Here is a 14,830-nt window from a genome sequence, read left to right on the forward strand (position 1 = left end):
ATGGCATTCCTTCCCTCCAGCCTATCAACCAAACCACACAGCTTGGAGTCATTGGCAAACTTGCTGAGGGCACACTCATCCCACTGTCCATGTCAGCAACAAAGATGTTGAACAAGACCGGTCCCAACACCCATCCCTGAGGGACACCACTTGTTACTGGTCTCCAGCCGGACATTGAGACATTGAGCACAACTCTTTGTGTGCAGCCATCCAGCCAGTTCTTTATCCACAGAGTGGTCCATCCATCAAATTGATGTCTCTCCAATTTAGAGGCAGGGATGTCGTGTGGGACAGTGTCGAACGCTTTACACAAGTCCAGGTAGATGACATCAGCTGCTCTACCCCTGTCCATCAGATCTGTAACCCCATCATAGGAGGCCATCAAATTGGTCAGGCAGGATTTCCCCTTAGTGAAGCCATGCTGGCTGTCACCAAGCACCTTGATCTCTCTCTTTAGCTGGTGGTAAGAAAGAGGCAGTTTCAGAGGGCTGTTTATCCCACCTATCTTTTTCCACTGGCAAGGAAGGAAATTGGGTGATTAATGAACTACAGGCCTATTTTTGGAAAGATAAATATAGACGAGGGACAAGTTATCAAAACTAAGTCTGTTCCTCACGTGCTGGTACTACTATGTGATGGTGTCAGTCAGAACTGACTGCAGCTGCTAAGGGAGACCACTTCATGCAGGAAGTGTCTCCCACGTGCATCATCTCCTGCATCATGTAGCACAGACTATGCATCCAGTCAACCACTGTTAATGGTGTCTATTATACTACTTCATTTCCCTTTTTCCTTTCTTCTTTTGAGTTTTCCTTCCCATGAGGGTAAATCTGCCACAGTCAGTAATAGAATTGGAAAAAGTACTCTAAAGCAGACTGAGAATAGTAAAAACGTACCTTTCCTGTCCTGTCCTGTCTTGTCCTGTCTTGTCCATCTGACCCTTTTGCCCTAGTCTTCAGATTAGGCCATTTGTGAATCTTGCTCTCTAGCGCTGTGCAGAGCAGATAGTGTGACTGATCTCTCGGCACAGCCAGTGTGTTGCCTTGGTGGGTAGTGTGGGATGAAAAAAGCACAATACATGCCTTTTTTGTCGGAGACTTGTTTATCTGCATGACATCCAGGCCGCTCTGGGAGAGCTCTCCTCTTGGTGATCACTGGCAACCAAAAACGAATCAAATTAAGGCAAAGTTTGAGAAATTCTCCTATACAAAGAGCTGTTCTAAAACAAAGCTGCTTTTTTGTGGTGCATTGTCCTGGCTCTGCGTGAGTCCTGTAAAGAGACAAAGGCAAGCAGGAAGGAAATCTCAGCTGCTTAGTAAATGCCCTAATTTGATTTATTTACTGCTCCCTTCCCCCACCCAAACTGTTCTGCTAACCTGTTAGTCCCAACTCAGACAAGTAAGACCAGCTAATCTGATTAGTTCTGACACACAGGAGCAAGGCTGCTGGGAAAAGCTGAACGTTACAGCTGTTTCAGGCTTCAACTTCCATCATAACGTTATGGGTTTACTGAATGTACAGCACAGTGTGACAGGAGCCTGGCAGCATGTACACAACTGAGCAGTGTGACCGTCACTGAAGATTTCTACCCTGGGTCTGAGGCCACTGGAATACAAACCATGTTTCGTGTCACCTTCAATGTAGTGACAGAGAAAGTTACCTTCACCTTGGCAGCCTGCCCCTCCATCACGTGGAAGGTAAGCTCAGATATGCATCATTTAAAAAGGTTGATGGTAAAGGAAAATGAGTATCTAAACTGTTTTTCCAACTTTAGGCTGTGTTTACAAAATGTTAAAGGGAGTAATAACATTTTAATGGAACTGCACTGCATAGTGGCGTATGCATGACTGGTTGGATGGAGTTGGATCTGGTTCTAGAGAACAGCTTATTCATTGCCTTTATAGCTTTTTACATTTAATTTCTAAAATAGCCAAATTCATGGTCACTTTCCTCATTCTGGTCTGGAAACGCCAGTATATGGCATATGTAATGCATAGCATTACAGCTAATCCAGAGGGGTACAGAAACACAAGCTACTCTTTCTGAAAGGAAGAGACACTGCTTCAGCAAAGATTTCAAGCTTCCTAGATAATTTAGGGATTGCAAGAATTTGTGAGCTGTATTGAGGTACAATAAATTAGAAAAATTTACATCCCTATGATAAGGGACTAGAAGAAAAACACTTAGATGCATAATTTATCTGGCATGGGGTTGTTATAAAATATGGCAGAAGCTAGAGATGCTTTGCACATCAGCTCCTTCTCCCATTCAGCAATTCAGTTCAGATCTTCATTTCCTTGAGACAAATGTTCCCATCTCATCTTGAAGACACCAGCATTGTCAGGATAATCTGGGACCAGGTTCATTGCCTTGCATTTCTCTTCTAGTGAGTGTGTGCTTTCACTATAGTGCACTTTGAGAAGACAGCCACTATCTTCTGAAGTGTTGCTTTAAAAACTTAATTTTAGAGTCTGTTACTTATAGAGCAGTTACTGTAGAAACCTCACCTCTGTCTGTTATTATGACTCTCAAATGTGAGATAATTATGAATAACTAGATACAGTAGCAGAGCAGGGTAATTGCTCTTGCTTTAGCAGTTCAAGATTCATTATGCTGCATAAATAGTTGCCATATATCTTTGCTGTATCATTTTCTCAGTCTCAGACTTGTCTTTTCTCTTGACTTGTGAAGTAGACAGTGCTCAGAAGCTGTTATTAGAAGGTCTTTAAAAGGCCTAGTACAGTGTGGTCCCAAGCCCTAGATCTGTGCTATATGTAGCATCATACACCAAATAAAAACCTGTCTTCTGGGGAAAAAGGTGTTTGGAGCAAAATTCACATGAAATTAGTTTTACTTGACATCCTCTCTCTGTGAGAGATAGGTATGGTGATATTGCTTCAGTTTCCCTATTTATTAGGAAAACATACATTTCCAAACATGCATGTTCACTAAATGGTAGTGAAAAGATAATTTCAACACAACATAGAATGACTTTACTTATACTTATTAATGGTGTGTTAAAGATTTTTCTACCTTCGTATCAGAGTTGCAAGGATTTACAACTCTTTGCCTTTCGGCTGCAAGGCACTTAGAAGAGGGGATTGAATGGAAAAGGATACTGGATTTTACCATGCTGCAGTGTTCCTACCTGACCCTGACTCCTGAGCTCTTGCTAGAGCAGACATGGATGTGAATAACCTGAGTGCTTCATTTCAGTGCTCATTTATTACATTGCTGAGGGCTGTTAGATGTAAGTGCATTGTAGTAAATCCCTCTGGAACAAAGAGAAGAGTACTGAAAGGTGCATCCTGGAACTGGAAGTGTTTCCAGTTCTCCAGCTCTTCTATTATTTTCATAATTTAAATTATTGATATGTGCAAAGTGCAAACACTAGCAAAGGCTTAACCTATGGTGCAGTAAAACTTCCTGAAATGTACTAAGTAAAAAATATGTGAAAAAGTGAGCACAATTATATGGAAAAACAAGATGAGATGCTAAGCCAGCAGAAGAGATGGCTCTGCAATAGAACTTACATAAATAATGCTAAGTTAGTTTAAGGAAAGCTTTGTGAAGGAAGATAATATTTTTTTATTGACCAACTCTTACAATTGGAAAAGTCTGACAAGGTTTCAGGCACATGAGCTCTCCACTTTAACAGTAGGAGGAAGCCAATGAAAGATATTGTTTCCCTACAACCTTACCTTGCTTACATCCTTATATCAGCCAGATCAGAGATGGTACTGCAAGTAAATTAAATCTTTTGAAGCTGAAAGAGGTCACATCACTGCAGGAGGAGGAAGACAGACACATCTACTTTCAGACTGCTAAATCTTTTCTTTCAAGAGCAAGTGGCCCAGACCGCAGGTTACACTGAGATGTTCTGCTTTTCCACATACCACAGCACCACAAGCAGATGAGTCTTGCAGTTTGGTAGTGCCAGGAGGATGTGGCAGCTCTGAAGATGTCTTGAGGCTGCAAGGAATGGTGGAAGTTCTGTCCTGAATTGTTATCTTTCAGCTCTATGCTATGCAGAGTTCATTTCTGTTAGAAACTAATTTCTCATTAGAAGGACTGGTAAAAAATATTCTAACTAAAGCCTATTCTAATTGTATGTAAACTATTAATTTCTATGGTATTTTAGTGGAAGAAAGACAGGACTCCTGCTCCAGACATTTCACACTCTTGTTTTGTAAAAACTAGTTTCATTAGAAGTGGGGGAGGGTATGGATACAGGACAACTCAGAATTGAACATGGCTTTTCACATAGGCACCAATGCTTGAAAAACAAAGCAACAAGCATCTTTATTATAAAACATAAGCATCTTTAATATAAAGCCTGGAGGAGAGGACTGGTTCTTTCTCACCTTCCCGTATCAGTCTGCCTCCACTCATTTCCACCCTCCTTAGAGAACAGGCTGCTGGTACTTCTTGATCTGTCAACAGGCATGGAGCTGACAGGCAGAGCACAGGGCTGAGTACTCTGAGGTACATGTGGGGTTACACAAATCAGACTGCAGCCAGTATTAGCTTGGCCAGAGTCCCTCTTCAAAGGGCTTTTCAGGTTTCACTCACATGAATTACTGTTGCATTTTCAATCAGTTGCTGCCAACTTTTGGGGAGTCTCGTGTTGCGCCTCTTAGTGTCCTATACCTGGCTTTAAAGCAGATAGCAAGATCACGTAGCTATTGATATAGCAACAAACTCCTACCACTCATTTCCTTACCCATGAATAGAAGACATGCTGCTTGGATGAATGCAATTGAAATTTGCAGGGTACAAGCAGATTCAGTTACAGAATGTACTTGCTCAGCGAGGATTAGCTACACTTGAATCCTATTGATTTTCTCTTACTGTTGGTGATTTGGTTTCATTGAATCCTTGTCTGAACTGTAGAGGGGGAAGCAGCAAAACCCTCTGGTTTGTGGCTTTCTATTCAAGACCAGAAAATTCACTTGATGGGGATCAACCTAACTCAGAGTTTTCTTGTCAACTGATGCTGCGCTTTATCATCCTGACATGGATAGATAAATGAGCTGGGGGTGGCTTTGCAGGCAGTTGGAGCCTGATCCAAACACAGTGTTGCCAGCTTTCCAAAGCTACACAATGGCTCTCTTCCCCTGGCAGTTACAGCCGTTGGGGCTGTAACCTGTCATCTGAAAGGCTGTTAAGAAATAGTGATGTAAACTCCTCCCTAAGGATGTGGGAACAATGTTCAAATCCTCTGAAGGGAGCAGTATCTGTGATAAGGAAACCAGAAAAATCCGGACCTTAGTGTTCACTTTCTTTCTGCAGCAAGTTGAATACAGTGCTCCTGCTTGTGAAGGGCTGATGGGGAGGTAGGATGGGAGGCATGGGAAGTGGGCAGCAGCACACAGCTTTTCTGGCTGAGAATAACCTTCCCTGCTGCTGTTTTAGAAACCTCAGTTAGAGTTACACAGAGCTACAGTCACCTGCCCTGCTCAGCAAGGGGAAGCACACATTGGTGAACAGTTTGTTATTGCTTTGTTGTGGTAGTGTCTAAATACATCCCCAGTGTCAAAACCAACAGTGGTAAATACAGTACAAACAGAAACAGGCTAATCTACAGATTTAGTGCACCGTAGCAAAGGACCAGACCATGAGCTTCTGCTGTGTGGTGCAGTGGTGGCAAGATGGACAGTGCAGTGATGGCAAGTGGCATCCTCATGTATTGGCACCTGAGAGACAAGTGTGCGCAGGAGGAGGGCAGCATGAGTGTGGCACATGCTGCTATGGATTATTCTAGGCCTGAATCCAGGAAGGTCTTGGATTAATCCAAGGAGCTGCTTTGTTTCCCACATCCTGTTGAATCAGGGAAGGTGATGGAGATAAGGAATCTCAGCACCATTGGGGAACAGTTTCAGCTTGTTCTTTACTTGAACATTGTTTTCAGCTTATAGAACACTACATTTCTCCTTGAACAGTACCCACTTCATTTGTAACTGTTAAATATAGAGCTGCTAAACACTTCCAAGTGTAAGATTCCTGACAAACCGTCCAGAAACAGCTACTGCCCCCAGTCTTCGTTTGAAATGCTTTCACCTTGCTTTTAAATAGTTCCCCACTATATACACTAGATATTTGTACATCAGCTTCTATGAACTTGTTTCAAGGCTTACCAGCCTGTGTGATACCTCCTTTTTTTTCTCCTTGCTCATAGGTGCAGGCACACCCCATGTTATATATTTGTTAGTCAATTTTGTCACTTTTGATGAACCCAAAAGAGAGGTTGACAAATTCCCTTAACTCTTCACAATATTCACAGTCCAGTAATAGTCCATGACCCCAGATACTTGTCTTAGCAACCCTGAACCCCACTGCACACTGATACAATCAGCTTTGGACTGGGATGTCTGATCTGGGAGCTATTGCCATAGGACTTTTTGAGGTGATGACATTTTTATTTCTAGCAATAATCTCAGAGTTTTACTATCTTGAGCCATGATGAAGGTTTTCTTCTTGTCATTATACTTCTGAGAATTCTATAGCTCCCATGTCTCCTCAAAGATTTTGCTAGCAGTGATTTGCTCACCTTTAGAGGACTGAAATCTCTTTCTCCACCTTTCTCTGATTATTTTTCTTATAATGCAGCATGCCCACCTTTGCTGGTTTCTTGTCAGACAACAAAAATGTCAGTATTTTCTTATCCTCCTGCCAAACCCTTAAATGAATGTGACTAAAGTGGATCAGCAGATTCTTGCTGAGGGGGTCAGGTAATACAGAAGATCAAGTCTATGGTGCTCATCTGGGCCCCAGCTCTAGTTCACCAGCAGATGGTAGCAAACATCTCCTTCCCTTTCAGCTTCATCTGCGTTCCCTGAACGAAGAAGGGCTGGAGTGCCTCATAGGAGTCATTTGTTTCCAGCGAGAAGAAATAAGCTGTAAACAGAGTAGTTGCGTAACTCGGAGCAAGGGAGAAGAACCACGGAAACCACGGAAATATTGCTGCAATAAGGACAGAAGAACTAAATAGAGGCCTGAACAAAATCACTGCAGTGACTTGCACTGAATGGCATGAGAAGCATTCTGGTGTCACTGTTATTGTTCTTGTGGTTACAGAAAGGGACCTTTATTTGCAATGTAGCACATGAACAACATTCAGAGCAGCCCAGTAAAATCAAAACTTCTCTGGGTCAGCTCTGCCCCAGTATCTAGACCCTTTGTCAATATACTGAATGCATGGAAAGTTCGTGATGGGGATTTTTGTTAGAGGCTGTTTCTAGTCATTGATTTGTTTTTCTTCTAAACTGTACCAGCTCTAGTTCTTTTACATTTGATATGGCCTGTTGATTACCACTTTCTCTTGCTCTCTTCTGGATGCTACTCGTTCAAATAGCTTGTTGTGATAACACTTCTCAGGTTCTTTTTCCTCTGATAGCAGCTAAACTGAGAGAAGGAAGAGAGAAAAGGTCAGGGTTAAGTGAAAGCTGCTAAACTGTTGTGTAATTCCCATAAGGGAACGTCTCTTAATTTATAAGACAGTACTGGTTAGAACTGGGCAAACTATTTGTGGCAAATCACTGGATAAATTTTGCCATTAATGTTTTCAAGTGTACCATTACTACTTTTAACTGTCTTACTGGATATGTGAAGTTCTTCGACTGTTTCATGTAAACATTGTTCAATCCTGTAAACAGATTCTGGGAAGCATTCCTTTGTATTCATTTCTCCAACAGTAAGTGGTTGGTGACCAATACGTTATGAGTTGATCCTGTTGTCTTACCAGATACCAAAACTGATTTCTATGCTTATTTTCTGGAAATGAACAAAAAGGTTATTTAAATATCATTTAAAACAAGACAATGGCTTTTTATGGATATAAAAATGTATTCGTTCTCCAGTGACCATATTCTGAGCCAGAACATCTTCTTGGTTAAAGTTTTAGAATAAAAAGAGAAAGGAAGGAAATCAGTTACTATATTGTGCTGCTCCTTCGCAGGGCAGCTTGTTGTGGAAAGCAGTGCAGAATACAGACAATACTGGCTATACTTCTGCCATTGCTTACGCTGCGTATCTGAGGATTTCAGCTGCAGTTGTCAGGATTCTCCTCTGGCTTTAAATCTCTCTGTTTTCTAGAAATTGTTACAAATACCTAAATATCTTCTGCGCTGTCAGCTAAGTCCTTTCAGCTCTGTTGGCATCAGTCAGTGGTGTTGGTATTGATATATGTTGTGGGCAGGCAGTAAAGCCCTCCCAATGTGACCCCCTATCTCCTACAGCTGCACTCTTGGCAGAGGTGATGATAAAGCAGTTACAGGGACAGCCCAAAATTTTGCTTGGGAGTTTTGACTGGGAGATGTGCTGGGAAAGGCCTGGACATTAGTGGACCTAACAGCCTGATTTGTCAGAGCTAGAACTGGAAGAGGACATATGTCAGTGTCTTGCACATCAGGGTTTGGCAGTATGGTAAATTTGCCTTCAGAGATCCTCACGTTTCATCAGAAATACCATGGCCATCTGAAGCCAAGCTTTGTTTTAACATAAACCCACTGCAGATTCAAATTTGTTAAAAAAACACTGATGGATCTATTTTGTACTGTCGGGCTTTATAGCTAATCAGATATAATCTGCCTGCATATTTCTACTTTTATGCTAGATGAAGGAACATCCTTCCTCCTGCATCCAGCATAAAGCCTCCAGAAAACACTCCACAGAGGTTAAACTCTCTCCTGTATAGTATGTTTAATTTGTGTGAATGGCAGTCATGTTCTCATATCTGACCAGATCCATTTTGTTGGTGATGCTTAGATAAGCCATCATGGACCCACAGCCTAAATGCATAAATGAATCCATACAAGAAGTTGATGTCAAACGCAAACTGCTAAGTCGAACCTCTGCTTGATCACATTAATTTTCTCAAGTGAAAAGTGTTAATTCTTCCTCCAGACAGTTTTAAATTTAAGCAGGTAACTTATAGGCAGAAGATCTGTTAAGAAAGTGTTGTGGTTTAAACCCAGTCAGCCATAAATCATGCAGTCGCTCTCTCACTCCCCCCCTCCCCCCCCCTTTTTGCCCTCCCCCTGCTCCCAGAGGGATGGGAAGGAGAATCAAAAGAATGCAACTCCCACAGGCTGAGATAAGAACAGTTTAGTAACTAAGGTATAACACAAATCACTACTGCTACCACCAATGATAATAATGATAAGGGAAATAACAAGGGAAGAGAATACAACACCTCACCACCCGCCAACCGATAAGTTGCTCCACCCTGCCTGACCAAGCACCGACCCATACCTCCTCCAACCCCACAGTCCTAGCCCTTCCAGGTAACTCCCAGTTACATCCTGGGCATGACGTGCTGTGGTATGGAATACCTCTTTGGTCAGTTTGGGTCAGGTGTCCCTCCCGGCTTCCCCTCCTCCCTGGCAGAGCATGAGGCTCACAAAGTCCTTGGTCAGACTAAACATTTGAGCGATAACTAAAAACATCGGTGTTATCAACGCTGTTCCCAGGCCAAAAATCAAAAATACAGTGCTTCACCAGCTACTAAAAAGGAGGAAAAATGACTGCTACTGCTGAACCCAGGACAGAGAGATGCAAACAGTACAACTGCAGAGACATCCACCTGTATGTGTGCTATTTCAAATATTAAACTCAAAATGTGCACATTTCGTGGTTAACATCAGCTTTACCTTTAGTCACCATTTAGTGGCCTGATTAGATATTAGGAAAGGAGGTTGGAGGTTGTAGTCTTGCAAGATGAATCTGGGTAAGAAATAGTAAGGAAAGAGCAAATAGATGGAAACTGAAAGCTATCACTGGAGAGAATGCCCAGAAATACAGTAAATTGCAAGTGGAAATTTCAAGGTCCTTGTTGAAGACAAACAAGAGTTGATATGAGCAGAGTGGAGAATGAAAAATGTGATGGCATAGCACCAAAATGAAGAGGTATGTGCATGGAGAAAGTTTAGAAGTTGTGCTGTAGAAGTGAAATTTTGGATTCTGACCAAAAAGAATAAGCCTACTTTATGTTAAACACTGATTTTGATGACAGTACATTCTGGAATGATAGAGCAGCTATGTATTTTGCCCATGGAATTCAGTTTCTGTTCCAGTGCAGATGTTTAGTGCTTGGTAATCATAGTACTGGGGTATCATAATTCACTTGGACACTTCATGCCTAATTTAACAATTTCTGAAACTTTTCTTGCTGTTATTATTATAAAAAGAGCAGTTGCAAACTTAAGGCAGCTGTGTAAAAATCTCCTTCTACAGCAGAAATTATTAATTTCTCTTTATACAATATCAATTGTCTTAGGACAACTAAAAGCATTCTAGGTGCTTTACAAAATATAAAAAGATACAGTCCCTGGCCTAAAGTGCTTTCTGCTTTAGTTCAGACACAACAGAAGATGTGAGAAAGAAGAGTGAGATGGTGCAGGAGTGAGTGAGAGCCAGAGTTCTTCTAAAGAGAGTGCTCTGGTGTGATGTTTACACAACCTGAGCCATAAACTGTGTCCAGCCCCCTTTTCCTTTTAGAAATTACCATGATTTTTTGCAGAAGCAAAGGTTGTGTGACATTGACTGGCACTGAAAGAGTTCTGACTGGTGACAGTTTCATTTTTTAGTCTTGGTAAGAGCTCTTGTCAATCACATCACAACCTGGGGCATTAAAGAAATATGTCTCAATTTATCTTAATATGCCATACTGTAAATCACAATGATTTACCTGCTGCTTTAAAAGAACATCAGCAACCCAGGCACAACAGAGGGACCTCTAAGTGCTGGGGGGTGGGCAGTTGAGAAAACATGTATTACAGACATCATTTAATTCACAGTGTGGCCTAAATATGTGGTAGAAATATTTCCTGAGCTGTACTCTATTCAAGTTTCTTATAAGGCCAGAAGCTTCTAATCAGACTTCTAAATCCTGGTGGGTCTTTGCAAAAGTGGTCACAGCAGTGGGGAATGTTTAGCAGTGTCTTTGACTGCTTCATTGAAGCTAATAGTGCTTTTCACAAGAAACAAAACAACATTCCCTGGCAACACCTCCTCCCTGAGAGCCAGGCAGAGAAGTGTAGTTTAAAGACCTTTATTTACAACTGGAGAAAAATAATCCTTTGCTTCAGTGGTCTTCTGGCAGTTATTGAGGCTCAGTATTTACCTGTTTCCCAAGGAAACTGGCCAGTTTATACACACAATCAATGATCGGATACACTGGTTCCACTGCTGTTACTGATTCCCAGGGTTAAGAAATACAGTATACTTCACGGAATTCCTCAGGTATCACTACATTCACTCTGAGATGGAAATGTATCTTTCCCACTAGTCATGGGGTTCTCTGTGAATCAGAGAGGAGGGATGGAACAGCACTTTGCATTCAGGGACAGATGTGACAGACAGATATCTCGCTCCCTGGAGAGACCATGCCATTTACTTTCATGCTTTTAAGCATCCCTCCCTTTGTCATCTTTTACTAGGCAGCCCTTTCTATCTCTGATTTAGATGTAATAAATCAACATCCTAACACCTAGCACTTTCCAAGGGAGGATTTCAGAGGACTATATTGATGGCAGTGGGTATTTCCTTGATGTTCATGAAGGGAGATTTACACCCTGCAGCGATCAGCAAGTAGCTCTGAACTTACATCTAAATGAGAAGGAGATTTTAGCAAGTGTTCTCCAATTAAAAACTTGTTTTCTCTTGTTTTCCTTATTTCCCAGTGGGTTGTTTCACCTCTCTGTCATTATCTGTTGGCTCATTTCCATGCTGGACAAAGCTAAGTGGGGATGTTCACCTTCCATGAGTGCTGCCTGGGCCCTTTAGCAGGGAGGAGCTCTACTGCCCCTGTTCACATACCACATCTTTCAGTAAAATGGTGCTAGGAAGAAAAAATGGTGTTTGAAAGAGGGACTGGAGTGCACAAAAATGTTTCCATTTAAAGTTTATAAATCACTACATAAAATGAATGAAATAGTGAGCTGTGCATAGCTCAGGGTACACCGTATGTGGTATAACAGACTTCTTGTTATGTCTTCTCTGTCTTGCCACCTTTCAGGCAATAATATAACCAAGCTCTGAATGAACACTGTGATTCAAAGATCAGCTGAGAGGCTTTTGACATTTAAACCTCTTTAAAGTCCTAATACAGTAACAGGAGATTTACATAGACCAGAAGTTACATAAACAATAATGTATGAAAATGTTCTCTTTCACTTATGTGCCAAAATTTGACTTCTGTCTGAAAGCAAAGGTGTTGCTACCACTTCCTTCCCCTGGTGACAGCACAGGGCTCCTGCAGGTACAGAGCCCTGAAGTTATTTTGGGAGATCAGTAACATGTCTGTGTGTCGCCTTCAGACTTTGCTTTGTTAAAGAGTATTAAAGGATAGCGGTTTAAACACTTTCTTTGGTTCAACATTAAACCAGGCATTTCTTCACTTTAAAAAGCAGCCATTTTGACCTTTAACACTGTATTAAAAATCAGTGACAGGCTTGCAGGAGTTGTTTGCCTTCTACAAACTCAGATTAGCTATTCCAGTAACACATTATTTTTGTACACTATTATAACCATGAAGTAGTGACTCCTCAACATAATAAGTCTCTGTATTCTGAAGAAACTAGAGCATTCAGTGGGTCCAGTGCCCATTATCTTGAAGGATTTTGGACCAGGGCTTGTCCCTGAATTACAGAAAACATTAACCATCCTGAAACTCTTGCATCATTCCCTTCACTTACTGAGTGTTTAAAGTATCTACTGATTTTTTTACAAGATATGTCTTTGCAATTTTCTCTCAGAATTTTTCAGGAAAATAATACTGACTACAGGCTTAAATAACTTCAGAGTCTTGTTTAGGCAGATCCAGAAGGAGCAAGTTCTAGGTTAGGAAACACAAGGTACTTTCACCTCTGGAGGAAGGCTAGGAAGGCCTGTGTGCGTGCTTAGCCCTCCGTTACTAGACAAAGTCATTGCCATCTCCAAACTATGGGCCTGGCATGTTCTACAGGTGTCCCCAGAGCCTTGGGAGGCAAGTTGGACTGTGCAGTCAATCTCACCTACTCATTTTTCCAGTAGAAGCAGTGTAATAGCTCAGGGTCAAGATGGGTGATGGCATACATTTGAGCCTTTTCCCAACAAACTCAGTACTCAGCCAGAGAATGGACCTTGGTGCAAAAGGTGGGAAACATTCCCAGATCCCAGGTTAGATACTGTTAAATATCTGACTTATAAAGTAGGAGGAGAATAACATTTCTACCTGTGAGCAATGTACGTTTGTCCAGTAACTGAAAGATTGGTCATCTAATCTGATGGATAGTCTGAGCTGTTATGTTTCTGAGCCTAAAAATGTGACTAATGAACATTAGTCATGACGGTGACTAATGTTCTTGTTTGTGCCAACATTTAGCCAATCTGAAAAGATGTAGGTTTAGTAAATGATCTCCAGACTTTGAGATTCTGCCCAGTTCTACATCCAAAGCTTTGGTATACTGAAGTAAAGAAACAACAGAGTAAAACCATTAAAGCAATAGGACAAATGCCTGGCTTTATCCAGGGTACAGAAAAGCATTCAACTGCTTTTGAAAGGTGGCCTCCTCCTCTCAGTTGCAGTGTATACATTGCAAGATAACTTGCTTTGAATGGAGGGGACCATTTATAACTCAGTGAATCCATAATTTAGAAGAATTCAGACGTACAGCTTCGCATATAGCTCAAATAACACGACCTGAATCACTTGGAATATTATAATTGCCTTCTTTCAGCTGTAAAACTTGGAATCCAAGATAGCAGGCTGAACTCCTCTGAGGAATTAATTTTCTCCAATTAGAGATCTCATTGCTTTCCTTGTGTTGTGAGCAGTTCAATTTGTTCCATTCACTGTTCTTTGCAGTTTTGTCAGCAGGACAATTTACTGCAGCCAGTCCATGTGTGGTGAATCCATAATGAATTATAGAAATTTGCTGTGAAAGCCTGACTTTTTCTGCTAGTTTTATTAGGATTTCTCAGTACCTCTGTTCTTGTGAGTTTTAATGTTCTAAGCAGAAATAAGTAAATTCACATATTACTGAAGAATTTAACTTTAAATTCTACCCAGACACATGAAAACTCCTTACAAAAAAATATTTCCTGCAGCCTACAGTAATGTTATTAGCTCATAGAAACTATTGGAGGATATAACAGGTTCCTCATTAGGTTTCCACCAAGACATGTAGAGTTATTACAAATACAGAAAAAAAAGTTGTCTGTTAGATACACACTGCACAGCATGTGATCACCATTGATGTGGATTTCAGAAACTCAGAAATGTGGCTTAGTATTTTCATGCATCCAGAAAGATGGAAATTGATCTAAACAGTTGTATTAGCAAGATGCATTTGAAAAGTATTGTAATTTGTTGTCCCAGCCAGGGATAGTGTAAAGCTGGAGCAAGAATTTATCCACAAATATTACCTGATATCCGGTATTGGTTGGATGTCCATATGGTTGGTAGCTTTTACAGTATCTTGGCAGCTTTTCTGTTTTCAAAACCATATGCTTTATATAATAAAGAGCAGGTTCCAAGAAATGTAGTGAGCTCATCGCATCCAAACTCCCACAGCTACTCTGCTCTTGTGTGACTCTGGCAAGCAGAGCAACTGTCACTGGGAGTCAGAATGAGTCTAAACCACTAAAACAAAATTCCAGCTTCAAATAATTTTCATCATTTTAATTCCTTTAAAATGGCTAAAACCAAAGTGAAGAAAAGTTTGATTCTGAGCCAGCCAGTTAACTTGGGAAAGGTACCCTCTGGCAGTCATTGACTTATATGGTCCCCGATGGGCACAGGGTTGAATATCTCATCTAGTGGAAGGATACAGTGCTCTGGTCATTTGGG

At 41.2% G+C, this 14,830-nt stretch overlaps 1 protein-coding gene across 2 annotated transcripts in view; it reads left to right on the top strand.

Moving 5' to 3' along the window:
• Positions 1 to 1,516: 1,516 nt before the first annotated feature.
• Positions 1,517 to 14,830, top strand: part of SPATA13 (spermatogenesis associated 13) — a 149,718-nt gene continuing 136,404 nt past the window's right edge. Inside the window, exon 1 of one of the 2 annotated variants that reach the window (XM_062615180.1) lies at positions 1,517 to 1,697. In XM_062615180.1, coding sequence (XP_062471164.1) covers positions 1,620 to 1,697 — 78 coding nt within the window. In that variant the 5' untranslated portion in view covers positions 1,517 to 1,619. The remainder of the gene's footprint in view (positions 1,698 to 14,830) is intronic. The other variant, XM_062615174.1, reaches the window with a different exon arrangement.

The sequence above is a fragment of the Pezoporus occidentalis genome, unplaced genomic scaffold, assembly GCF_034315485.1.
Source record: "Pezoporus occidentalis ecotype Australia unplaced genomic scaffold, CSIRO_AGI_Poc_V1 ctg18, whole genome shotgun sequence".
Classification (NCBI taxonomy): domain Eukaryota; kingdom Metazoa; phylum Chordata; class Aves; order Psittaciformes; family Psittacidae; genus Pezoporus; species Pezoporus occidentalis.